At 38.8% G+C, this 27,984-nt stretch overlaps 3 protein-coding genes across 4 annotated transcripts in view; 1 reads left to right on the top strand and 2 right to left on the bottom strand.

Annotated features, from left to right (window-relative positions):
• Window positions 1-10,925: 10,925 nt before the first annotated feature.
• On the bottom strand, window positions 10,926-12,640 carry LOC129775462 (2-oxoglutarate and iron-dependent oxygenase domain-containing protein 3-like). 2 transcript variants are annotated; one of them, XM_055780238.1, is made up of 2 exons: window positions 12,236-12,640; window positions 10,926-12,170 (listed from the first exon to the last, which is right to left on the bottom strand). In XM_055780238.1, exons 1-2 carry the CDS (start codon window positions 12,252-12,254, stop codon window positions 11,281-11,283), a joined length of 909 nt encoding a protein of 302 aa, XP_055636213.1. In that variant the 5' UTR covers window positions 12,255-12,640; the 3' UTR covers window positions 10,926-11,280. The 2 variants fall into 2 exon arrangements, with proteins under 2 accessions (XP_055636213.1, XP_055636212.1); XM_055780237.1 differs by having other exon boundaries at window positions 10,926-12,175; window positions 12,236-12,626.
• A 3,903-nt stretch (window positions 12,641-16,543) lies between these two features.
• Window positions 16,544-27,984, top strand: part of LOC129775458 (vacuolar protein sorting-associated protein 41 homolog) — a 37,132-nt gene continuing 25,691 nt past the window's right edge. The window contains exons 1-7 of the mRNA XM_055780231.1: window positions 16,544-16,675; window positions 16,754-16,891; window positions 16,963-17,254; window positions 17,312-17,510; window positions 17,620-17,774; window positions 17,835-18,024; window positions 18,091-18,231. Of these exons, the coding sequence (XP_055636206.1) occupies window positions 16,664-16,675; window positions 16,754-16,891; window positions 16,963-17,254; window positions 17,312-17,510; window positions 17,620-17,774; window positions 17,835-18,024; window positions 18,091-18,231 (1,127 nt within the window). The 5' untranslated portion in view covers window positions 16,544-16,663. The remainder of the gene's footprint in view (window positions 16,676-16,753; window positions 16,892-16,962; window positions 17,255-17,311; window positions 17,511-17,619; window positions 17,775-17,834; window positions 18,025-18,090; window positions 18,232-27,984) is intronic.
• LOC129775459 (beta-1,3-galactosyltransferase 6) lies at window positions 26,352-27,961 on the bottom strand. Its single transcript, XM_055780232.1, has 2 exons — window positions 27,878-27,961; window positions 26,352-27,813 (listed from the first exon to the last, which is right to left on the bottom strand). The coding sequence occupies exon 2, from the start codon at window positions 27,723-27,725 to the stop codon at window positions 26,565-26,567; it is 1,161 nt and encodes a 386-aa protein (XP_055636207.1). The 5' UTR covers window positions 27,726-27,813; window positions 27,878-27,961; the 3' UTR covers window positions 26,352-26,564.

Genomic DNA, 27,984 nt, shown 5'->3' on the forward strand with positions numbered 1-27,984 from the left:
TATCTATCTTCTTCTTCTTTTTGTCGCCGATACAAAAAATCAAGGTGCGTAGAAGTATATCCTAAGGTGGGCCAACTTGCTAAAACCACTCTTCAGCCATCTTGGAAGTCTACTGTGTTTTGTTTGTAAACAAAAAACAATACGCTAGTGCCGAAGCTCGTTCCTGATCAGTCTGTCTCTTTCACGCTTCAAGGAAATAATTCCCCTTCTGCTTTCTTCCGTACTGTTTTCATATACCGCTCCCCTAACCAACTTAGTGACGAAACGGCCTCACCTAGTACCATAGACCCGTCTTGACAAAAAATATCCAATGTACAGATTCGAATTTTAAGCACCCGGCTGTTACTTCGGACGCCACTTTCCTCCGACGGCCGAAACGTCCGAAGTAACAAAGCAGTCAAAACAACTCACAGTCGTACTTCGGTCGTTTTGGAATTTGTTTCTTACAGGTGTTGTTATCGATTTCAGTGCAATTCAACGAGTGATAACAATAATAATCAGTCTTTAGAACGAAATGCTAATATTTGGATTGTTGTTTATTAGTTAGTTTCAAATTTTTATAGTGCAACGTAATATGTCCAATGTGCAAACGCGGGCAGTCAAAACGTCCAATGTAACATTTTTCGCTCCGAGGCTTCAACCTTAATCTCAAATCACGGAACAATAGTTACGATTGGTTTTACGAAGTTATTCTTGACAGCTAGTGGTGAAAACAGTGATAAAGATTGATAGCTTTTAAGACAATTCGCGAAATAATGTTCGGGTCTTCAACTACGTTTTTCTCGAGTTGGCGAAAATGTTACATTGGACCTTTTCAAAAGTTACGCGAGAAATGGTCACTTAATCAAAGATAGTCCTACGTCACCCTTGCGGTTATACCACAGATATAACCCACCTCCTGTTTTTTCCGAGATGTTTCTCATAATCATACCTCCTCCGAGTTTCTCAGTGTGAACAAATTCAAGATTAGGTATGCGAAGTATGCAAACATAGATATCGGTCCAAAAACCTACTGCAACCAGTTTCGAACGGCTGGAGCTTTCATTCATCATACCACATACCACGTGGACAGAAAAAGCCTGATTTTAGACCCCCCTCCCCCTCCGTGGACAATGGTGGACATTCCTTATACCCCTCCCTCTGTTGTCCACGTGGACATTCCTTCGGTTTTGAGGAAAAAATGAAGAAATTCTATTTTTTTCGCTTAAATTTCATTTCAAGTTTGTTTCTATTTTCTATTCCATTTTTTTTTTTGAAAAAAAATATAGCCTTACCAATGGTAAAATTGTCCGGGAGCTCATTGTTTTCCTTCCGTATTCCATTTACGTTATCTCCATATCCATTTTAAAATATCGATTGTGAATTTATTTTCGAGTATTTTTATTAAAGCTGGCTGGCTGTTTGAGTTTTCAAAAAATCAGACAATAAAATCAAGCACTTTGTTTGAGAACAGAATTTTCTCGTCTAAACATTAATGACTTTCGCTTTTTCGGTAGTGCCTGATGTTTATAATGAACCTAGTAAAAACAAAACATCTGCAGTATCATCGTGATCGATGATTCCGTTGACCTACAACGCTTAATTGTTAAATCATGCTAAATATTGTCCTGAAAAATTCGTGCCGATTCTAAGGGTGGGTTTAGACTAGTGATATATTCATATGAAGAAATATGATGAGATTTACAGAAATCGCATCAACCGTTTACACTAGCGTGAATTTCTATAATGAATATATTCATATCTTCGGTGAATTTATTCACCTGAAGTAGAACTGCATCCAACTTTAGTGATTTCTCACCAGTGAGAAATTCACAAGCGTTTACATATGCTGAATTTATTCAAGTTATATATACCTCGAATAAGTGTATTGTACGGTAGAAGACTCGATTGGGGGTTTCCAACTCTTTATACCAAACGCTGGTTTGATATGCTGTAAGCTTTTAGCTAGAAAACAATATATTTAGTTTAAGTTTTAACAAAATATTGAATTAACCTACAAATTTGGTAAACTGATAGCGATTGAAGTTGTGAGTCGTCGTATTCTACGCTGCAGTATTTAGGACTATATTTAGGTTAAGATATTATTAGTTCAATATATATAAGATAGATTTAAGCAAATTGACTCACTTTTAGTGTAGTTAGATTACAATTATGGATAGGAATAGGTACTAAGTCCACTAGTTTAAGTGCAATTAATTTATGTAATGAATTTAACAAAATATTGATACTATCGAGAATACACGTTGGATTTCTATTGAGTTGTTTTTGTTTTGCCTCTGGTATAAACCAATAGCGATTGTTATAAAAGACCGCCATAAATTTCGTGAAGTTCAGGACGATGATTCATTTCGCGTTACGTACGCACAGCGCTGTTGCAACAGGGGGTCCGTCGTAACATGTATCATATTTATTCTCACCCGTTTACACCTATTTCACGTGAATAAATCCATCTATAGCTATAGATCTCCCTAATGTAAACCCGCCATAAGGAAGGAAACAAAAGCATATTTTTGTAGACATACATCTTTTCGATCATAGATGCGCCGTTTTTTCCTGTATATTTCAGCATCCTTCATGCAACTTGAGAATTCCATCCTCTCAGAACTTATGCTATGCCGTAAGTTGAAGTTCTTACAACAATCTTAACAGTTAATAATCTGAAGAGGCACTATCTGGTGAGTATGGCGGGTGGAGATTTAGAAGTGCCTTAGAAGCGTTCTGGATCGTTGATTTTAATACGTTCAGCTGCTAGCAGTACTTGTTGGAATTCATCGAAACTAGTTGCTTGGTAGAAGCTCATGATACAGATTTTCTTCCAGTCCTACCAGACCCAGCCATCACTTTCTTCAAGCGAAAACCTGCTTCGGGGTTCCATTGACTTGCTAAGATTTTTTTTAACTCAAGAATGTTGAGTGAATGATTTGCCCTTCACTATTCGCTACAAATATGTATTTTCGTCGCGTTTATGAAACGAATCGCAGATTGAGATAAGTCCCCTCAAGTGTTTTTCGGTAAAATAAACCTTTATTCCGGAATCCGGTCGGGTTTGAAATTAGCACAATGTTGCGTTCTTTAAGAGGGTATTCTAGTCTAGAAATTTGAAAAAAAAACATTTTCTTAGAATATACTGTAGAAGAGACTTTTCGAAAATTTCATTATTTACCAAGTTATGGTAATTTTAGTGATGCGATATCTTATCTAGTACGGCCATAACAATTAACTTCAAACGCGTTTTTCAAACTGGCTTACACGATATCTCAAGTTCTACTTATCCGATCTATGTTTATATTAATATAATCTGTATGCATCTCTCTATCGCATGAATTTCAAAACTACAAAAAAATCATAATTTCGTGACTTATGGGAATCGTGATATGCAAACACTTTTAAAAACTAACTACTTTCAACAATTTATTCACTTATCACTAATCACACGGCACCACCGGTGCTCCACAAGAACTGCACAGCGAAAAAGAGGGCGAGCCATGCGCTCGCGGCCCTCTTATGCCTGCATACTGCTGACGCTGCACGCTCCACGTTGTCGACCGTAGGTTGGCGGACCCGAGTGGCGTGATGTACCAAACGGTTCCGTAACGGCTTCCTCCTTAGCTGAAAGACGTCCTCGGCTTTCGTCTACTGCTGAAGTATCAGCGGTACCTCTCTGGACTCGGGATGGGCCTCGGTTGATGCGATGGTATCCTGTTCGATGACTTCTGGTTTGCTGTTGGTAAGGAGTGTCTTCCAGGCGGCGAATTTCAAAACGATGATTATGGATGAACCCAGTATGCAGATTAGTAAAGTTGATGAGATTACGGATGCTATCCATCCCAGGAAATGAAGTTTCCAATGGAGGTTTTCGGCTGTCAGGTTAAGGTGTGTGATATGGTTACGCTGTTCCATATGTAACTCCTGTAAATGTTCCAACGGAATGTGGTTAAACAGTTTGGTTCGACAATCTCTCCATAGAAACGGCGTTAAAGTTTTCTACAATTGTTCCAATTGAGGTCAAGTTTATGGGGTGCACAATTCGCAGAGAACTAGTGCTTATTTTAGCGGGTCCTAACGGAACTATAATGATCGGACTCTGATCCAGGGTATGAATTCTCAAGTCTGAAGTGGCCATCCCTACCAGCGTAAGGAGCCACAGTATTCTGCAAGAAAATATAAAGTGTTGTTTTAGTTAGCTCTTTTCATATCTAATTTGTGAATTTTGATAGCCTTTTCATCTGTTACAGTTTTGCTGGTTTGACTTTGGATTTTAATTGGCCTAAATCTATTGGTGTAAGGGGTCGGCTTTCCTTTCCCTTTAACTAAAGCTTCACTGATGGTGAGGTTTTCATATTCTTTATTGTTTTGACTTTCATTTTTCTGATTGTGTGTCCTCGCTTCTAACGCAATATTTTCCCTGGCAGTTAGTATTATTTTTGCTTTCTGTGTATTTATATCCTCCGGGTTCAATGAATGAGAATTTCCAAAAATTATATCCCTAGGTCTTAATTTCGTAGTTGAATGTTTGGTATCGTTATATAGGGCAGTTACTATGGAGAGCCCTTCGTATAAGGTTAGTTCTTCAAGTTTTCTCCTGTTTGACATGTACATTTCTAAAAGCGTGTTGTGGTATCTCTCGACAATGCCATTGCTGTTACTAGTACTGGCAAAGTGTATATCAATATTTTGATTTTGGAGAAAGGTTTTGAATTTTGAGCTTCTGAAAGATGTGGCTTGATCACATGTTATAGTTTTTGGTAGGCCGAAAATTTTAAAGTATTTTGTAATTACTTCGATCAACTCATCCGCCGTTTCATTCTGGATTTTGAAAATTTGGGCAAATTTGGAAAATGCGTCAACAAGGGTAAGGAATTTTTCACCCTCCTTGACGTATACGTCAATGAAAATGTTCTCTAATGGTTTGTCATATGCTCTTCGAGTTATTGGAATTTTGAAGGGACGTCGTTCGTATTTCGCGAACTTGCAGTCCTCACAATTTTTTGCGAATGATTTGATCTTCGTAATCATATCGGGGAAGAAAACTGACTGACGAATCTCCTCGTATGTGAGCTTCCAACTTCTGTGGTTAAAATTATGGCTCTTACGAATAAATTCCTCTTGATCAGTTTTAGAAATAAGATCAGGGAGTTTTAGATTGCAAAATTGTACTTTCATGCCTTTGAATTGATCTTTCATTATTTTAGAACACAATTGTGCAATCTCTAGGGGAGCGAATATACCATTGGATATGGTCGGGGAAAGATAACTTTTAAGAATGTTTCGGATTTCATCTTCGGAATATTCTCCACGGTTGAAAGTATGCCTGCTGTAACCTGAAAATATAGAATAAAATATTATCAGCTGATTCCTAAACTTGTTAATTATTTCTGGTCCATATATCGGGTCATTTTCATAAAGCTCGTTTTGCAAAACGGTTTGAATATTTAGTTCAGATTCGTCAGCTCGTGGTATCCGGGATAAACCATCGGCCACTACATTTTGTTTTCCTTTTTTGTAAACCAACTGGAAATCGAATTGCTCCAGGTATAGCCGTTGGCGAGTCACTCGTCCTGTAGCATCTGTTAACTTGATTTCCTTAGTAAGAGGCTCATGATCTGTGTATATGGTAAACTGCCTACCATACAGATATGGCCGGAACTTTTTAGCTGCAAAATAGATAGCTAACAGTTCCTTGGCGGTGGCAGAATATTTCTCTTCCGCCTTTGTCAATGTTCTTGATAGATAGGCAATGGGTTTTTCACCTCCATTCACTATCTGTGTGAGGACCGCCCCGATCGCAAAGTTTGACGCGTCCGTAGTCAAAACGAACGGCTCGTCAAAATTGGGGTAGTGCAATAAGAGATCCGAACTCATTATATTTTTCAATTCAGTAAAGGCTTTTTCATATTCCGGAGTAATTTCTATGGATTTGGTTTTTCCACGAAGCACACTTGTCATCGGCTTTGCGATTTTAGCAAAGTCGGGAATGACTCTTCTATAGTATGAAATTGTTCCAAAGAAGGATTTTAGTTCCTTCGGGGTTTTCGGAAGAGGCCAGTTTTTCACTGCTTCAACCTTCTTGGGATTAGGTTTAACCCCTTCCGTAGTAACCACGTGACCGAGGAATTCAACTTCTTTACGAAGGAATTCCGACTTGTCACACTGAACTCTAAGGTTTGCTTCCTTTAGAGTTTTTAAAACCTTTTGAATGTCTTTCATGTGCTCTTCCAAAGAGCTGGAAAAAATTATGATGTCGTCCATATAGACGAAACATCTAATACCTAAATGTTTCCGTAATACCGAATCCATCAGGCGTTGGAATGTTGCGGGCGCATTCTTCAATCCGAACGGCATCCGCACAAATTCGTATTTCCCATGATCGACGTTAAACGCCGTTTTTGGGATGTCAGCTGGGTCTACCTCTATTTGGTGGAACCCGCTGGCCAGGTCGAGCACAGAGAAATACTGCGCATTTCCTAGACGATCCAAAATTTCGCTGATTTCCGGTATTGGATACCGATCAGACGGTGTGATTTTATTTAATTTTCTGTAATCTACCACTATGCGGTACTTTTTCGCACCTGAGTTGTCGACCTTCTTAGGTACGACCCAAATAGGAGAAGTCCAGGCAGATGAAGACTCTCTAATAATGCCTGTATCCAACATCTTTTGGATTTGTTCACTCACTATTTCTCTTAGATGGTACGGATATTTATATGTCTTTTGGTGTATTGGCTTGTTATCGGTGGTCTCTATTCTATGCTTTACTTGATGTGTAAAGGCAAGTTTTTGACCTTCCTGGAAGAAGATGCTTTTGAATGGCTGTAAGGTCTTTGCAAGAAGTTTGACCTCCTCTTTATTTAGATGATCCGCAGGGAAATTCAAATTCTCTTTTGGATTATCGGTTTTTATAAGAAAGTCTTTATTTTCGAATGGTTTCGACAATATAGGCTTCGGTAGGCCTTTTGAATGTACATGAACCATCGCACTATTATTCTTTGCCAAGTAAAGTCCCGGTTGGACTGAAACATTTGCAGTAATGTTAAGCTCATCTTCGATTAGAAACGTTCCATCTTGTAAAGTTGGAATTTTCATGAAAGTTTCGAAATTTTCGTGAAAATTCATGGAAGAAGGGAAATACCGGTAAAATTGGTACGTAGATTTCCCAATAATCAACTCGTGTTTATCTGTATTGATCACGGCTTTCAAGGCTGCTAAGTTTTCGTACCCTATGAGCCCGTCAAAAAATTTATGAAATTTAAACACATGAAATGGTAGTGCTCTGTTGACATCTTTCGGAAAAAGATTCGCGTGCACCACTTTATCCAAAATAAATTTTCCATTTTTGTTCGTGACGATGGCTGGCTGATCAGTCACTTTTGCGTTTGCCACATGTTCTGGATTCATATACGATTTGTTCGCACCTGTGTCTATCAAGAATTTTAAGATTCCCTTGTTAGATCGGTAGCGAATGTAAGGAATGAAATTGTTCAAGTTATTGTCTGGTCTTCCTCTCCTCTGTGAAAATTTACTTCGCGTGTATTTTGCACTTCGCACTCGGTCGCGTTATTGTCATCATCGTCATCATCATCATCACTATCCACGTCAACCTCGTTGGTGTTATGTTCCACGCGCGGTTTAAATTGCTGAATCGGTCGTTTGAATGCAGTTTTTGCGTTCGTTTCTTTGGCATATGCTCTGTAAGAGCTGTTGCTGTTGTTGTTATTATTATAGCCACCAGAACCACTGCTACTAGGGTTACTGTGCTGTTTGAAAATTTGTTTTGCGGGTTTCGTTCTACTTTCCGCGTTTTGATTAGTGCATACAGCCTGGTATGCCTCTTCTAAAGATTTTGGTTTCGATTGCCTGATAATGGAGGCCAGGGGCTCTCCGATGTTGTCCAAATATCGTGTGATTGTTATCACATCAACTACCTCTCGAGCCGATAACGGGTTCGAGGATAGATTGGCTTTTAGCCTAGTGTTAATTTCTTTGATTTCATTAAAGAATCTCAAATGATTCTTATCTCCTTTCTTCAAATGGAACATCGCCGACAAATTAGTGGCGAAGTCCTTCTGGTCCCCATATTGTTCGATGAGAACCGATTTGATACCGTGAATGGTATCGGGATCACCATTTGCGCATAATATCACGCGAGCGTCCCCTTTGATTTTATTTTTTATTGCCCGCAAATATATCGAGCTAAGCGAGTCGGGTTGCCCGTTCTCGCCTTTTATTTTAAACATTTCGTAAAGCTCGTTGACTTCCTTGAGCCAACTTGCCAATTCCTTTTTATTTCCGGAAAATTCCGACATATTTTTAATAGGGTCGGGGATGGCATATTTGTTGCCCTCCCAGGCCACTACCAATGCTCGGAGCTGTTCAAGCTCTGTTTTGAGTGCTTCAAGTTCACTGGCTCTTGTTTCCGGCATGATTGATAATAGAGTTTTAGATGTTGAAAAGTAATTCACTTACGGTTGTGTTTGCAGCATCCGGGTGATCCTTCGACGGCTGGTTACTCGTGCGGCGGGATCTTCCACTATTTTAACACCTCACGATCCCACTTCTGACACCACTTATGGGAATCGTGATATGCAAACACTTTTAAAAACTAACTACTTTCAACAATTTATTAACTTATCACTAATCACACGGCACCACCGGTGCTCCACAAGAACTGCACAGCGAAAAAGAGGGCGAGCCATGCGCTCGCGGCCCCCTTATGCCTGCATACTGCTGACGCTGCACGCTCCACGTTGTCGACCGTAGGTTGGCGGACCCGAGTGGCGTGATGTACCAAACGGTTCCGTAACGGTGACTTAACTATTTTAAAAAAAATCAAGAAACTTGGAAAAAATGTTTTAACCAGCATTTTTTTTTCTTCAAATTTTCGTCGTTTTGTCAAAAAACACGTTTTCGACTTTTCCGAGGTTCATGCGATAGTGGCATCTTTACTGATTCAGAATCTGTTCGATTTGTTTGTTTCAGATAACCAGAAAAGCTGGAATCGTGTACGCCCTGGCACAACTTTTTTTTGAACCCCTTCACTTGATCAGCTTCTAATTATGGATATATTTTTTTCCGTTCAATTTTTGTTTTATTGTTGAAAGATAGATAAACAAATAGAGATAGAATGGATGGTTAAAATATTCTTTGTTTTACTTTTTCGGAGCTCGAAGAAACGTCCGAAATTCGTGTCTCTATCCCCCTTAATCTGATCGCGTCAAATCCTATCGGATTGTGCAAATGTTGCAACCTTGAAATGCAGAATGCAAAGGTTATTTCGTTCGGATTGGATGTGTCAAATCCGATCGGGTTCCGTAATATGGATTAATATGTAGTTTATGCATTGTAGCGTTTTCTTGATGTTTCGTTTCTCATGAACGGTGATTTTCGACATCTGTAGCGAATCTACTAATTTATGTGCATCAAGAATTAATCTTTTCTTTGAATTAGTCGGCAGTAGCAGCATGAACATTCCAGACAACTCAAAAGAAGCGTATTACAAAAATAACCACACATCAATTAAAAACAACATCATTGCAAGAAATAGATCTCCAGAGATACGGCCCGTACACTCATGGAATAATTTGTTGTTCGTTTCAATGTTCAGAAATCCTTGAGGGTTCTCGAAAAAAAACAAACAGTTTTGTCATCAAATGCCTGATGGATTTAATGGCCCTCTATTACCGATTGGAATGAATTGATGGATCCTAGTTCATGTGCGTTACCTCCAGAATATCATATGAAAAATATGGATGTTTGACCGAGCAGCACTCTCAGGCAGTTCAGTCTTTTTATTGATGAATACTGAGTACTCAGGAAGGGTGTGAAGTTAAAAAAATGGTGTAAATACAAAACAGATTTCATTCAATTTTGACTATTAACTTGAATGTTTTACTTGACAAAATCACTTAACGTATCCACGGGACATTATCAAAACCTCCTCCTCTCTTACCGTGGACAACCGTGGACATTTTCGCAACCCCTACACCCCCTAAAGTTGTCCACGTGGTATGTGGACAGCCCCTATACTGTTTATTCGTTTGAGTGACAATGTGACGGGTTTGTTGAACGATCCGAATCTAGCAGTACATTACAAGATTTAGCCGATTTGAACAGCGCGATGATATCAACATCGGTGATTTTAAAACAAATTGTTACTATTAATAATGCTATTATTCCTATTAATAAAAACATGTAACAGAAAATTGAAACAAACTTGAAATCAAATTAAAATGGAAAATACAGAATTCTCTTGATTTTCTTCCGAAAACAGGAGAAATGTCCACGTGGGAGAGGTAAAAGGAATGTCCACGCTTGTCCACGGCGAGGGAGGGGGTGTCTAAAATCATGCTTTTTCTGTCCACGTGGTACGTGGACAGCCCCTTTTGATAAGCCAAAGTTGTTTTTTCTGATTTACATTTTACATTAATGCGTTTCATTCGTCGTACCTAAAGGTTTCGAAGTTCATTGCTATGAGTGTGGAAAGATGTAGACTACTTCTTGTACAACTGTTAATAGAAATACATGCACATAGATTTAAAACTTTTCTTGATAAATCGTTGATTGGAACCATATGCTGGTAGAAAAAATATCATTGAAACGAAAAGATATATGAAACTTATTCCTTTTTGTTATAGTTTTAGTATTTTGGCACTGAGAAAATAGTATCGATCGATCAATTTTAAAAATGTTTGTTGTTTTTCCCAAAATAAAGACGTGTCCTCACATCTGACATTACTGATCATACTGAGAATAAGTGACAGAAGTTTCTCCAGTCTACCAAATGAAACATTTCAATGAAACTGGAATAGCATATTTTGCACAGTGACTGAAACCGAGACGAGACGAATTGCTCGTCTCGTTTTCTGGAATAGGGCCCTATATATGAACTTATATTTATATTTCTTCTAAACAACTAGAAACAAAGCGGATTTCACTAATACAAACATAATTTATTGATTCAAATTGTTTCTAATGATATCAGTAATGGGGTTATAAATATACAGGTTCAATATTGCTACAAAATTTTCTGCATATTGCCGATGTTCGAACGATCACTATAGACTTAGAGTGAGTACTCCGGCTATTTCAGGGTAATTGTTATTTTTTATAGGCTTCTAACAGCAAAAGAGCAATGACAGAACATGGACTGAAATAATACTCTCGATTTGTTTTGTGAACTAATGCTAACACACCTAAAGTGAATTAAACTAACTAAAGTAATAATACCTGTGTTGAAAAGCAAACTAATACTGCAAACAAATAGTTGTACGCGTTAGATCCTGTCTAGGATTCATCATCCATCTCAATTGAAAATTGTGGATCCGCCATAGCATGCTCCCTATTGCACGTGAAGGAAATTGTGATCGCATAGCGTATCCCAGTGGTAACCTCCTCAACATAATGCATATTTTCCGCTCCTGAAGTGAACCCACTCACTCGGCCCAGTTTTGGTTCGATGTAAACGTTGGTTTTGTTATGCTTACCAGCGCTATCAATGAAGGCGAATCTGCCACCGGTGAAATCCTTGCCGAAATCATTCAGATAGAGTAAGCTCGTATAATGGAACGAACTGTAAGTGTCCTTATCAATGTGGGGATGCCAATACTCGTCGTGTATGGTTTTAGCCGATTCATTGGTCAATCGCGAGAAAAACGTGGGGTGAGTAAGGAATAATGAATCTTTGTTAATCTTCATATTGTCGCTGATTGCTTGCTGAACCTTGTCTCTGACATTTTTGTAGGTATTCATATGATCAACTGTGAAAATCTTTTTCGCTTCTGGTATTTTGTATATGTTGATAAACTGAGTGTCCTTCGAAAGAGCTCCTGAGTGAAGATCCAAAATTGAAGCACCACCAGAGGATTGGCCGAATTGGAATCCTGACTTAGCCAAATTCAACAGAACATCGACTTCTGTAGCGGTTACTATATTGTCACTGACAAAACGTCCACAATGGGCTGGAATACATCCGGGGAATTTAGCAATCTCATCGAAGTACGATTTGGAGCAATCCAATTTCTGTGTACGAAGCTCTAGTGTTTCTTTCTGCGTAGCGAACTTCTTCTCTCTTGTTCTAAATGTGGTAAAATATACTACCACACCAATTCCTACGATAAGTACCAGTCTAGCCCACATTCGATGATGTTGATTCGCTGTCTGAGAGTTCTGCGATACTTTTCTATCCGAATAAGGAATAAAAACAATGAATAGTTCCCATAACAGCAAGTTCCGAACTTACGGTTTACGAACTTTCCCATCACCAGCGCTTTTTTTGCGCTGCCTCACTCCAGATTCGCTCATTGTCCACACAATTTTGGCGACTTTGTTTGCTGTGTTGCGGAAAACAAATCTGCTTCTAAGCTCTCCCCGAAGGATTACAGAATTAATCGATAATCGGGGTTCTGACTCGTGTTCTGTGTTTGTGACTATGTGCCCATTCAACACTGCCGGCGCAAATGAAACTGTTATGTATTGGTGATTTGTTTATGTTTTTTCGACCATGTGCCCTGTGACTGCGAATGCCAATAGCGCACAAATGAATGATTTGGTTTTTCAACTGATCATTTTCCCTCCTACAATACATCTGATCCAAGGCGGCTAGAAGTATATTCTAAGGTGGGCCAACCTGCTAGAACCACTCATCAGCCATCTTGCAAGTCTACTGTGTTTTGTTTGTAAACAAAACGCAAAACGTTTGTGCCCAAGCTCGCTCGTGATCAGTCTGACTCTTTTACGCTTCAAGCAAATAATTCCCCTCCTGCTTTCTTCCGTACTTTTTTTCATATACCGCCTTCCTAACCAATTTAGTGTCGAAACGGCCTCACCTAGGCGCCTTGATCTGATTCACATGATTTTTGACGTGAGACTACGTCTAAACAGAGTATATGGGGGTGAAATTAAAACCCAATGAGTTACATATCGAGGTGAAGCAGTAGGCGAAGTGTATCTGTATTGGCAAGCAAAATATCGTGTCGTCATTATTTGCATTCAATATAGAATGTATATGGAAGAAACAAAACAATGTTCAAAGTACTCACGGTTGCATGATGATTTGAGCCAAAATTGTCATGAAATCATCCAACTGTTTGTTTTTTAACAGATGACAACTGTATTGTGGCTTATTCCGATTATTTATGTGATAAAAAGTTCCAAAGAGCAGTCGTATGCTTAGTTCACGAAAGCAGTAACTTTTCTTGAACATTTTGATTAATTGGCGATTATTCTCTCACAACATACACACCGACACTGAGAGCCATCGAAACATCAACTTTGTAACGTTAAAATAATGAAACTTCGTTTTTTTTTCTATGATGGAATGAAAGGGGGAGTGAAAGTGTCACATGTAAATATCACTTTAATCCGTCTTTTTCGACGTGATTTCGCAAATATTCACTGCGCGCTATCACATTAGCCTCATATTCAGCAGAAACTCTAAAAAATGTACGTTTTTAATTGATAAATTACATCCCGAAAATAGCATTTTCACATGGATGCGGTGGGCAATCAAAGATAAACACAACGACTGACGTCAGTATTTGAGAAATAGTTATGGCAGCGCACGCTATGTCGCTCGAAACTCTACCATCTTCATTACCTTTTTTCCAGGACATTGATGAAAACCTAAATACTGAACATGCAAGAAAAAATGAAAGATTTCGAATGCTTACAATTTCTTTATTTCGTTGCACTTTTGTATACAACAATTACTTACATTATATCACAACTACAATATTCTTTATGAAAAATTTATAATCATATTTAAGAAAATTATAGATTTTATTATTAGTGGTATCATGTATTATGTATCAATAATAAATTACGAATTGCGACGCAGCAAACATAAATGACAGAGCTGTAGTTCATGAATACAATAATCTTTCAGTCAATGACTATTTCAATAATTTGTTTGTCATTGTCACATCTATTACATTACTGTACTTATTGTACTCACCATTCTATTAAGTAACCCATTCATAGCATAGGAAGTTCGAAAGTAAGTTGGTTTGAACAAATTCCGCGCTCGCAAGGTCCGTGATGGTGCATAAAAACTTAGATTTTCAAGTAAGTTTTCAGAACTAATCCGGAAAGTCAATTAAACATGAAATGGCGGCTTTTTCTCTTCGTTTCTTAAGTGTTTCAATATTTATTAACATACAACGAGCTTCATATGAAGGAAGGAGAGATGTTGTCCAGCCTAACTTCCTCAGGGCAAATAATAAAAATTGGTTTTGTACTGATTCTATTCGCTTGGAGTGCAGTTCTTGATAGGGTTCCCATACAACACTGCAATATTCTAAAATAGATCTTACAAAACTTATATGCAATGTTTTTATTGTTGTTACTGAATTATTTTATGAAACCGAGTATAATATTTGCTTTATTGACCATTGTATTGTAATTTTTGGCAAAAATGAGTTTCGAATCAAGAATTACACCTAAATCTCTAATTTTGACGCATCTCTCTACAGTTTTAAGTCCTAAAGATCATATGATAAGTTTTATTATGAGTTTTATGTTTTCGTGTATACGATATAATATTACATTTTTTCACATTATTATCTAAAAAACTTTTCACCATTTGAAGAAAACATCTATTTCTTGTTGGAAAATCTCAAGGTCACTACGTTCGGTTACTTTCATGTATAATTTCATATCGTCAACATGAGGTAGTATCTCAAATGCACTGAGGAAGTCAAATGTGTTGGTTATGATTCAGTAGAAGAAAAAAAGTTCGTTTTCAAAAATGTTCGATTTTTCAAACACATTATTTTCCCACTTATTTTCAATCAGAAAACAGGTCATGTTTTTATGAAATAAAGTTAACGTTAATAACTATTTTTGCTGCGAACGGATTATGACGATTTGCATACCAATCGAATCGGACATTTTCTAAGATTTGTTTTATATGCTATACATTACAACCCCATAGTTCATATATGATTTAAATTGATAAAAATTGGAAGCATTCCCATTTCCCCATACATTTGTTCTGTCCATTTGTGTGCTTTCCCGAACAGAGCTGTCAATAACGGGCAAATTATGCAGCCGCTAGAATAGAAACAACGAAGGGGGATAGCGAAAAGAGAATATTTGCGAAGTACACTCCACCCTTGCATAGTAAGTAAGCAGTCGCCAGCGTATAAGTATTGCAACTCTAATGAGGAAAATTCTCAGAATCTTTCTGTGCTCGAAACAACAAATTTATTCTTGTGTTTTATTTTTCCTCTCGAGCTGTGAACGCTAGCGAATATTTCAATTAAAGTGCATCTGGCATTGCAATTAACACAACCATCCGAGCCATGACAAAGCAGGCGAAAAAAGAGAAGAGTGCAAATGATTATAGGTCGCTTCTAGCCATCAGTGTTTGGCTTTGTGTGTGTAGCTTGTTTTCGTTGCGCGAAACTTAGAACGTGTTCATTTCCTGTACATGTGAATAGCACACCTTCGATACTTTTAGTTGCCGTCCATATTTGCTCTCGTGCGCATTGGCTCTGTTCTGATGCAACAAGCGGTTTTGACCGAGAGTCGAGAAACAATTTTTCATCAACGGTCATTCTCGCGATGTTTCATTTTTATCGTTGCAACTGTGTTCATCTGTTGGACGCGTGTTTTATGCTTGTTGAATGGCGATGCACGGAAGATGCCTCTCGTTAAATACTCAGTGCAATGCGTGCATTGATATAAAGAAACTAATTACGACATATGATCAATTAGTGTATTGTTTTCGCAAAGACAAGATAGAATCATTGCTTCTCGAAATGATTCTACAAAACCACGAAAGCCATTAAACCTTTTCAGGGTCCCCGGAACATTTTTACTAAAGAGTTATTTATGAAATTTCGACGTATTCGCAAATAATTTCCGAAATGATAAACCAACAAATTAAAAAAAGGTTGCGTAGTCCTAAGTCCTAAGCGGTCGTGCCTCGGATACAATCCCTCGATTTTTTTCAGGAAATTCAATCGAATGGTTTTGTCCTACATCACAATATATGTTTTTTTTAACAAATCATACTGTAGAAAGATTCATATATTTTTGTTCTATACCAGGATTTGCAGTTGAAATTGAAAACACCTTCTGCACATACTGGCTCTAAATAAAATTTCTTGTCCAATAAAGGTAAACAAAATTAAATGAAATTGATGATAGTTGTAGCTAATACATTAGACTATCACTTAGTGCAAAAATATTACTATGAAAAAAGACATGAAAAATTTATATCATTCTCGTTGCAGTGTTACATATAAAATTTGGTGAAATAAATCCGTTTTGAAAGATTGCAGCATTGGGACGTGTCTTGCATTTTAAAGGGTGGCACAATGGCCTCAATGGCCCCAAGCCTATTAGTTTTTCATCGGTTAACGTTAAGAAAATTCATTAAATTGTAACAAATTCAAAGCAAAACAGTGTGATTCTGTTAATTCTTTTTCATCAATCTGAATAATTTAGTGCTAGACACAAAATCGTTACATACCTTGGGTGAATTGAAATTACACAACCTTACATACAATGCTTCTAGTCTCAGGGATAATATATTATCAGAAAATGTCAAATGTTCTTTGTTTTGATACAATTCGTATCGGAATTATTACGGAACTTTGCCTAAATCTGTTATTATTGTGAGGCTTTTGCGTAAATAATACAATAATTTTGTTATTTGTGAACAATGACAGAAACGGTAAGCTGAGCATGTTTGGAAAGAATGAAAATTTCTCACAGCATCATCGAAATTCTGATATTTCACCCGACCTTATAGAATGATCCGGAATCTGCAGACTCTTGCAGTCTTACCGAGGAAGAAGTTGAACCAAAGCTCAAATATATTCGATTATCCAATGATTTGAAGAATATTTTGAGTGAGGAAGCTGTCAGCTGTATAGCGGTGCATTCGAAGGTAGAGTCTTTGATACAAGATTAGTCATAGATATTCGTGGTATTGAACATGCTGTCTTTTACTTTCCATAGTTCCTCTGTTTGGGAACACATTGGGGACGAATCCATATGCTGGACCATCAGGGCAACCGAGTAGAGACGCCTATTAATCTGAAACAGGACCCACATATTCTTTCAGTCAACAAAATTTCTGTTGATAGTAAAGGTGAACATATTGCTACATGCTCTGACGATGGAACGATCATTATCAGCGGACTGTACACCGATGAGAACAACCAGAAATTTAACACCGGAAAGGTCATACAAGCCATTGAGCTTGATCCGATGCACCATAAATCCGGCTCAGGACGAAGATTTATCATAGGTGAGCCGAATGAAAAAAATGATATTCTGAATTTGTGCTATTGTTTGTGTCTTGAAGGTGACAATAAACTTGTGCTGTACGAAAGAACATTTCTGAAAGGTCTCAAATCGACTGTGCTGAGCGAATCCGAAGGTCCAGTTAGCGCAATTAAATGGAACGGTCAGTTCATTGCGTGGGCAAGTTCGCTTGGAGTTCACGTATACGATTTGAACGAGCGTTGTTCGCTAGGCTTAATAAAATGGGAGGATCCGAAGGAGTAAGTATTTTCGCGCTGTGAGGACGTGTTCACATGATATTGCATGAAATTTTTAGTCTAACGCAGTACAAATGATGCATGATTAACGAAGTTTTGTTCTCATTTCTAGAGGAAAACTCACCGACTTCCGTTGTAATCTCAATTGGTCCAATTCGACTGCTTTGCTAATCGGTTGGGTAGATACAATAAGAATCTGCGTTATTAGGAAACGTAATCCTATTGAGGTTTCGACTAGAAACCTTCCTACCTACATTGTTGATCCAAGTGAGTCTAGTTGATATTATATTTACAATAGAATGTTTCCTTCTTGTGCTCTCATTCCAGTGTCTACATTCCAAACCGACTTTTACGTGAGCGGCATCGCTCCACTGGAAAGTCATCAACTGGTCGTGCTCGGATACCCGAAAGAGCGCGACTCGGAAACAAATAAGGCATTGCGGCCTATTTTGTGTGTGCTGCAATATAAAGCTAGTGATTATATCGAAATCTGTACCGACAGTCTTACGATGAGAGGGTACATGTTGAAGCGAATTGCACGGAACATTTTATTTTGATTATCAGTGATCCTTTTTTTTTGCAGCTATCAAGAATACAAGTGCGATGATTATCATTTAGATTGCCTTATTGAGGAGAATCAATATTTCATAGTTTCGCCCAAAGACGTTGTGGTGGCCACTCTCTACGAAACCGACGATCGGGTGCAGTGGTTGATCGAGCACGGGTGAGTACTATATTTTTGCTTAGTTTTATTATACAAACATTATTTATCGAGATAACCAAAGTGGGTATTGGACTATACAAATTACAGTTGGGTAGGAGGGTGAATGGGATAAATTATAAAATGTATATATTCTTTTCGATTGACTGTATTTGCTGAAGAAAACTGTGAAAGAATGTGTGTGCGGAATTATGAAAATTGGGGTTTGGGTTTCGTGTCGGCCAAAAAGTCTGGCACGGTGTGAAGAATTCATCTCCGGGAACATTTTAACTCCTACCGAGTCAGTAAACAACCAAACCGCTCATTTCAGAAGTATGTAGTGGGCAGACTTGATACCAGGAAGATGTACGATCAGAAACCAGTACAAAAATGGAGTGGTCCTGCAAAATACAAGTTTGTTGTTGCTGAAAAATTCGAAAACTCATGGTTCGATAGGTCATATGCAGTTGCGGCAAAAAAACTAAAAGTTTTCATCACAGATAAGACAATGAACTCCGGACTTTGTGAAGCGAAATTTGCCGTTCATTCGATTTCGAGAGTGACGTGATATTTTGGCTATTTCTTGTGAGTTGTCTTCACAGTAAAGATGTACTACAATGGTACAATATGAACGGGGTCCAGTTTGTTCCGGAAATCCACAACACTGAGAAATACTGCAGTCTGCAGTCATAAACATGAAGATGGCAAATCGGGAGTCAAGATATACAAAGACCGCATAGTCCGCCGTAAAACGTTCATGTCCTGGGAGTGGCGATCAACTGCAACCTGAACTTCCAGCATCATTTCGACTAGATGGAGAAAAACTGTGCCTTAACCTTTTGAAAATCATCTCCAAACATCCCCGGAGTAACCGCCCATATTCCGAAACCCAAACGGGTTTGAAACTTCGTAACCCGTTCGAGATCGATTTTTGCATTCTGCAATCCGAACGAGATCGGCTTCTGCATTCTACCATTCGTCCGAGATTCAAACCCAATCGACATATTTTTTATTTTATTTATTTATTCAGTCTTCGCCAAGAAATTGTCGGACAGACTAAAATTCAATTATTGAATCCTTATAACAAACACATTTCTGGACATATCGAATTCAAACAAATGATACACTTCATTGAACCGTTGGCAACAAACATCCAAGGGATTATTCTGTCCGTATAGAGTACGATGTGCTGCTTGCCGAAAGAAAACAAATTGTCTGGTTGTTCTACCTGGAGCGTTGATTCGAAGCTTGCCCAAAACTTCAGCACAGTCAAGATTGTTGTTAAGAAGGTCGAAAATCAGCAGTCTCTGGAGAAATTCTCGTCGTTTCTGCAGTGTCGGTAAGTAAATCAGCGCGCAGCGTTCTTCATATGTGGTCAGATGTTGGTCGTTGCGCCAGGGGAGATGACGAAGAGCATATCGGATAAAACTTTTCTGCACACGTTCCAGACGAGCGATGTGAACAGCGTGGTATGGGGCCCAAACAGTAACACCGTATTCCAATATACTGCGTACGAGCGACACATACAATGCTTTGAGGCAATAGACATCTCTAAATGCCTGAGTGTTGCGTCTAATGAGCCCAAGAACGGTGAAAGCCTTAGCGGTGACCGTTGCAATATGCTGCGTAAATTTTAGCTTGTTGTCGAGCACGATACCCAGGTCTTTGACGGCTGCAACTCTTTCCACTTCGGTCGACCCCATCGTATATTCAAATGTGATTGGTGAGCAAAGTCGCGAAAATGTTATCGCATGATATTTCCTAATATTCACCTCCATGCCATTTATTGAGCACCATCCCAGCAGAGTATCTACATCCATTTGAAGAGCACAGCAGTCCATACTTGATGTTACTACACGAAACAATTTCAGATCGTCTGCATACATCAACTTCGGCGATTTGAGAACAGCGCAAATATCGTGAATAAAGAGTACGAAGAGCAGAGGACCCAAGTGACTGCCCTGCGGCACGCCAGAGGTGACAGAAAAGGGCGATGAAACTGACGAGCCAATCCGTACGTGTGCACTACGATCAGTCAGATACGAATTAATCCAATTGGTTAGCCAAAGTGGAAACCCGTATCGCTTCAGTTTTTCCACAGCAAGGGCGTGAGGAACGCGGTCGAAAGCTTTCGAAAAGTCCACGTAAATGGCGTCAACCTGCTGCCTTTTCTCAATTTTGTCAATCAGCAGAGAAACGTAGCTCATGAGATTTGATGTAGTAGACCGTTTTTTGACAAACCCATGTTGTTCGTTTGCGATGATGTGGCGGACAGATGGGTATATGAGATCCAGCAGCATACTTTCAAAAACTTTCGGCATGCAGCTCAGAATCGATATTCCTCTGTAATTTTGCACATCGTGGACGTCACCTGATTTATGAATAGGGATTATTGATGCAGTTTTCCATAATGCGGGAAACTGCCCTTCTCTCAGCGAACGGTTGAAAAGCAAAGTAGACGGCAAAGCCAACGAGGAGCTGCATGCCTTGATGAAAGAAGGTTGCAACTTATCCGGTCCGGCTCCCTTCGAGGCTTCGAGACGGCTCAGCTTCCTGTAGACGTCCTCTTCGGTGAATGAAATAAGCCGCAAGTTCAGGTCATATGACTGCAGATTACTCAAGTACCGTTCAGACAAAGGTGGTGAGTTATTACTTAACACACTTCGAAAGAAGGACGAGAATAAGTTAGCTGAGTCAACTGATGATGACGATGTACTGCCTTTGTAGAAAACGTTCTGAGGAATTCCATTGGACGATAAATGTAGTTTGATGTGTCTCCAAAGCTGTTGTGGTTTAGTCCTGACGTCACTCTGCACACGGCTTATGTAAGATCTAAAGCATGCTTGGTTCAAAGAGTTGAATTGGCGCTCTAATTCCCGCACAACAGTCTTTTGATCATCGCCTCTCAGTTGGAAATACCGCTTTCGTGCCTTCCTAAGTCGATTTCGAAGATTCCCCAAATCTCTGTTCCACCACGGTTGTTTACCCTTCGGTTGAACAAACCTTTTGCGCAAAGGTACGCTCCCATGAATGATTCCATCCAGCTTTCGATGAAACCGGCTAACAGCTTCATCTATTGTGCCCACTGTGAGAATCTCGCTCCAATCAATCGACGAAATTTTAGCGTTCAAATCAACGAAGTTACATTGCCTGAAGTCGTAATATTGCTCCTCATAACTATCCATACGTGTCATATTCAAAACGGTTAGCTTGACAATAAAAGGCTTATGGTGGCGATCTATTTTCATCAACGGCATGGGGGGTTCGAAAATTTCACAACACATTATGTCATTGATAAAAACCAAGTCTAACATCCTCCCATTGTCATTCGTCAGTTGATTTACTTGCTGTAACCCGGCTGAAAGAATCGATTCCACCAGAGTAGTCTCCTGTTCAGATGATGCATTGGTTGGTATGAAACTTCCGATATCCTCATCGAAGCCCCAGTGTAGCAGTGGCAAATTATAATCACCCAACACCAGTATCCTGTCTCTATCTCTCATATGGTTGCAAATACGATGAATACATGCACTGTGTTGCTCATAATTCATCGGTTCAGTATTGGGAGGCAGGTATATCGCACATACAAATAGATCCGCAAGTGCCGTTTAACTCCAATCAATACTCCACCACCACGTCGAAAGCGACTTGTGGCAGCGGAACGATCGCAACGATATATCACATATTCATCAGTCAACTCTGTACCCAATATTAGTTCGTTAAGCCAAGTTTCGGTAAACACTAAGATGTCGTAGTCGCAAATAGAGAGAGCCATGTGAAGTTCGCTGAGTTTGGTGCGAAGACCACGCACATTTTGGTAATATAGCGTGAATGAAAATAGAGCGGGTCGATTCGGTGTGCGATTTGGAACGTAAACAGATAGATCGGTACGTGATGACGAATTTCTCATTACACTCTCGTCATTTTTCGGGCGTGCGGGTAAGTGCGGGCGGTGTAGTGAAAGAAAATGTTCACCGTCGGAATTGAAATGGACTTCGAGTTTCGAGACCAAACTCCCGGAAAGTGATTCCTTTTAGCCATGTTGCGGGCGAAAGTGCGACTTCCTTCAAACTCGACACAACACCGACCTTGAACGAAACAAAAGTAAGTTCGTCAAGATTTTTACCTTTAGGAACTAATTTTCGAACGTCAACGGTCTCATTTGTGTTCAAGTTACTCTTTGAAAGTTCACGAATATTATCCTCTGTGGCTTTGGGGTCGAAGCCAGACAAGTACAGCCAGAATAAATCAGCTCTCTCCGGGCGCACCGCTAGTGGTACTATCACAGCAGAGTTTGTTAGTCTGGTACCAGCAACGACTTCATTCCTTGGCTCGTCGTCGATTCGGGCACGTTTCCTCGAATTGTCAAGCGGGCCTGTTTTCAATGGTGGCCGTTCTATTACTTGCCGATTCGATGCGTTAGGGAACTGTTCCAAAACCAAGTTTATTTTGGTAGTGTTTTGTTCAATTTCAGTTCGCAGCTCAGTGAGAGCTTTGTTGTGCATATCGTGAGAAGCCTCAATGGCTTTATTAGTAGATGAAATGGCCTGACGAAATGTGGCATTTTTCATCATTTTCGTGCAAGCATTACATAGCCAGAATATCTGGGCACAGTTTTTTATTGTTTCACGAGTAGCAACAGACAATTTAACGCATTTCAAGTGGAAGGTTGAATTACAAAAGCCGTCACAAGTAATCTTCTCCACTTCATTTATCTCCAAAGCACAAGAGTGGCAAACTGAGGTGCTAGCCATTGTTTGTGTTCCACTGGGCGATAACTTTTTAGATCTCAAATAAATAGATTCGATATCTGGTAGGCAATCAAACTCGAGGTGATTTCGATGTAGCGATGATTTGTTGATTCGTTGACACAAAAATCGTTGTACAGGATAGTCAAAAACAGTAAAAAAACAAGAATTAGCACAGGACAAACAAGAGAACGATTGATTTGTTTACCTTTACCGATGTTTTTTTCTTATGCATCAAAATATGCATAAGTGACAAAATTGCCTTGACGCGAAACAAACGTCAAAATTATTTATCCGAATTCATGAAACTATTCTCTATCTCTATCCTGCCAGGCCCGATTGCAGATTTAAACTGTTAAAATTTGAATGAAAATTCTTACTTGATGTTATTTTAATACTAACTCGTACACTCTGTCCAACTTTTATATTTATCTTGCTGATTTGTGTCATTGTAACAAAAAAACAACGCTTCAATTTATATTCTAGTGTGTAGGTATTGGTGACTACCATACACTGCATGATTTACAAGCGCTGAGCCTAAACGAATCGTTCTGTATTTGCAAATTTGTATTTTCCGTTGTTTTGATGAATAAATCTGGAAAATGCTGAAGGGAAAAGTGCTCACGGAGAGAGAAAAAAGACAAATTGATGCATTTCAGCAAGAAAATGTTAGTATCAGAGAAATTGCTCGTCGTATTGGACGATCCCATCAAGTAGTGCTCGATTACTTGGCGAATCCTCAAGGATACGGTAAAAAGGAGAGAGCTCCACAGAAATAGAATAGAGGCGAATGAACTGCAAAGTTTAAAGCTGAAATTTTTCTAAAATTGGATGTTATACATTACGATTCCCTAATTCATAAATGGTTTGAGTCAGGGGGTTTCGGTTCTTTATCTCGACGGAGAACTTTTCATAGTCAAAATATTTCGACGGGCGACGCTTTTTTCAATTAAGCATTTTCCGCAAAATTTACACTTCTGTGTCGAAAAAGGCTGTTCCACCCAAGCCATACTTCGATGATATTCTTCTGGAAAATATTATTGAAAACTATCCAACAAATCCAAATTACAAAAATTACAAGTTTAAAATTATCGACGAAAACAAAAACAAATCCTACTGGCGTTAACAGCTGGGAACAGCTTTATTTCGGTTGCGCTTCGCAGTTATATGAATTATAACCCAGAGTGTACAAGGTACATTTGGTCGGGGTTCTGCCAAAACGAACCAAGCGCCGAAAATATTATTTTGAGATATTGCAATTTGAAGTTTTGGCTCCCCCTAATTGACTGTGTCGGATCAAATCTATTATTTTACCGTTCACGTGTTACAAACAGGGTGTGAAACATAATACTCCCTTTCACACACACATCTAAGCCTCCCTTTCAAGCACACATCTTCGTCAATTTCTGATTCAGAACCTTAGAAATAAGAAAAAAACAAACTAAATTATGTTGCTGCTAGACAAGCAAAACTTCGTTCTCTTTGCAGCCAGAGCGAACCAAGTACACGCTAGCTATTAACATAATATTATGTTAATACACAACACATTAGTATTTTGTATTTTGTCCGATGCCATATTGTGGGTTTATGGTTCGCTTTGGTTGAATGCTATTTCGTTTTTTACAGTCTGCTACACAGATTTTTTCTTTTGGACATTTTCGATGTGACCAACCATTTTTTCGATAACGTGTTTTAAACACGTTAAACACGGTGGACAAAATTCTTCATGCACAACTCTAACATTACGACTTCGAGTTATTTCTTCTTTAAGTTCCTCCAAATTTTGTGGCTTATTAACATAGCAACGGTCGTTCATGTACCCCCAGAGGAAGTAATCGACGACGAGAAATGTTGAAATTCTTACCGTAAGAGGACAAAGATTCATTAAGGCTTTGGTTGCTCGAGTAATACGATTTCACTAAAAATACACGTTCTTGTAAATTGTACATCTTGACACTAAAAACCATCCGATCAGACTGAACGAGTAGCCGAATATTAACGCCCCGAAGTGGGGAATGCAGTGTTACCATCGAAGCAGCGAAAAAAAATTTTATGAGGAGCTATTCGATTTTTTTTTGTTTGAGCGTTTATTCTGAAAGACCCTGTAACATCGCGCTAATTTTGAATTCGATCGGGTTCCGAATGAACAGCCGCTTCATCTATGGTCTCGAACTGATGTAATAAACTCTTGAAATCTCTATCTCCGATTTACTATAATGCACTGCGGATTATTTCTGGCTTGCTACTGTTTGACATTCTCGTGGATGCGGCGATAGTCTTCAAAACTGGGAGCTTCCTCGCTAAAACCTGCGGAGCTGAGGAGACGCATCTGACTGTCTTCACAAACGAAATCTTGCAGCAGGTGACACTCCAATCTCTCACCAATAACTAGACAGCTTTGCTTTGAGACCAATGACTGGAGGATGCCGGCGATCCAAGTTGAAAATGCTATTTGAACAACTTCCGAGCTGGGGCAAGCTCAGTGGTCCTGAAGCAAATTTTTATTGAATTTGTCAACGGAAGCGATAAGGGAGCAGCGAATCTTGTCCACACTGAGAATCGGTCACTGCAACATATCACGCAACTTCAACAGGGGATCCCTTCATTCCCTTTGCGATGTGTGCGAGGTCCGCCAATTGGTCCAATACATTGTTTGTATTTGCCCAAAGTACGGAAACCTCTGGAACTTTTACAAAATTGTTGCTTTTTGAAAGATGCTAAAAGATTATATTTTAAGATTTAAATAAGAAATTGTGATTTAAATCGCACATCATTGTTCGGCCCCCCTTTCAAGTGGAACAAGAACAATCGGTTTCTTAAAACGTTCCGCGGGCAATGGGGGTTCTGCTAAAGAGTAAGGTGACCAAAAACCATCACTCAAATGATCATTTGGTTGAATAAGATGGCCAAAATTATGAACGATGGAATTGAGCGAATTCCTGAAAAATAGAGAACTTCGAAATCGTATCGATTTTTTTTCTTCTGAAAATGTAAAAAAGAACCTACAGTTGAGAGAAAACAGCTTTGTGGTTCCATTACTAAATAGACCACGTTTTATTACAGCAGCAAGAGATAAGTTACCTCCACTAATTATGTTCAAAAAAGAAAAATGTTTGGGACTTGTGAACAGCTAAAAATAATGACGAGTCCCATGTATGTTGCTATTCAGAATGGATGGATGGAACGTCAATTTTTTTACCCAACAAACCATAGATTATTTTTCGATTCAGAAAAAAAAAAATTCGGCAAATATCCTATGAAGTATTCAAGTTGAAGACATACTGGGAATATCAAATATAAATATACATTCGAATCAAATCAAATATCAATAATAATAAAATGTTAATTATGCGTAAAATTTACGGACTTTAACATATTTTTGGAAACAAAGGCGGCTTTCGATATATAGACGTTTATTTATTTCATGTTTTTTTATCTTTCAAAGGAAAACGATTGCTGCCTATATTTTATCGCTATCAGTTATTTACAGTGTCGTCATTTTATCATAAATATATTAGCTGCGCTGACAGAAAAAAAAAACTACGGATTCGACGTCATATCACAATTCAATACAAGATAACATTTTCTCTCGTCCTGTCCACAGACCAACTAGACCAATACTTTGCAACATTGCGATGGTGGAACAGTCCAGTCGTAAAAGTACTCTTTCGGTCTTTGAGTGACCTGTGTTTCCGTATTAACGCATTGTTTCCCCTGATAGTAATCCATCATTTCCTGGGCAGTTCGTTTATGCAATACTATGTGGTATTCTTGGCATTTGCGTGCCATCCATGCTGTGTCAAACCGAACATCGTGCCGCCGATGAATATTTCCGAAAGGGCTTAACCAAGTTCCAACCGCCATGTCTTCACTTCTGTAATTGCTCAGTGAAGCCCCATGTGTCGCTATGAAGGTTACTAGATTTTTGGATAACACATAGCCACCACCCAGTGCATACGGAAGATAACGGTCGCAGAGCTTGTAGTTCGACTCCTTCCACTGGCCTCTTTGTTGTATTGTAGATGCTCCTTTGAAATAGCCCCAGTATAACTCGATAGGTTTTCTGTGGGCTGATCGCATTTTGTGCATTTTTTCATAATAGCTGAGTAAATCTTCTGATAGTAAATCTAGCTTTAAATAAGTATCATCGTCCAGTTTCATCAGATATTTAAAGTCATACACTTTATCTATTTTGTTCATACTTTGGAAAATTTTAGTCGTTAGATTTGAATAGGAATCCTTGAGATCGTCTAACTCTAGAACATCACTATAAACTCTCTGTTCTTCGTATATCGCTTTCCGTTCGGCTCTGGATAAACCATGCACTCCTATTGCAAATAGCGCTTTCACTTTGAAATTCATAACTTTCACATTCTTTATCTGCTTCTGTCTCCACTGGCGATAGTTATCTAGAAGGTCCCGCTGTGTTTGTGTGCTTTCCAAATGCAGTTGTCCTCGTTCATCACTCGTAGGCACGTAGATAACCTCATCCTGATAGGACTCATTCAGCATTCTTGGTCTCAAATTAAGATAAGTTTCTCTGATTGCTTTCCTTCGTTCGACATTTCCCGGTGCGCTCACTATAAGCAGCATTAGAAAATAGGAATTTTCGGTCTCGTAAACTCTCCCACTTGGTTCGCAACTTTGATTGGGTCCTCCGATCAGGAGAGTAAGTAGAGCTCCAGCCAGGAATGAACAGAATATCGGTAACATTCCCATACAATTCCGCTTGTGTAAGTGGTGATAGCGTCCGAAAGCCATAGTTTTCATATCGTCACAGCAAGCGAATCTTTTAATATGAAACGAGGATTATGCAAAAATCTTACATTAGCTTTCTTGCATATCGTAATACTGGCACCTATAACGGAATTTCGTTGATTTAGCATCTTCTTAGATAACAAAATATTAAAGAATTCACTTACATTTTAAGTAAAACACGGCAACATCGAACCGGTGGAGCTAATCCAAACTCCAATATTTTCGTTTGTGCGATACATTTATTTGACAGATGAAAAAGGAATTAATCAGG

Source organism: Toxorhynchites rutilus, chromosome 3, assembly GCF_029784135.1.
Source record: "Toxorhynchites rutilus septentrionalis strain SRP chromosome 3, ASM2978413v1, whole genome shotgun sequence".
In the NCBI taxonomy this organism is placed as follows: Eukaryota; Metazoa; Arthropoda; class Insecta; order Diptera; family Culicidae; genus Toxorhynchites; species Toxorhynchites rutilus.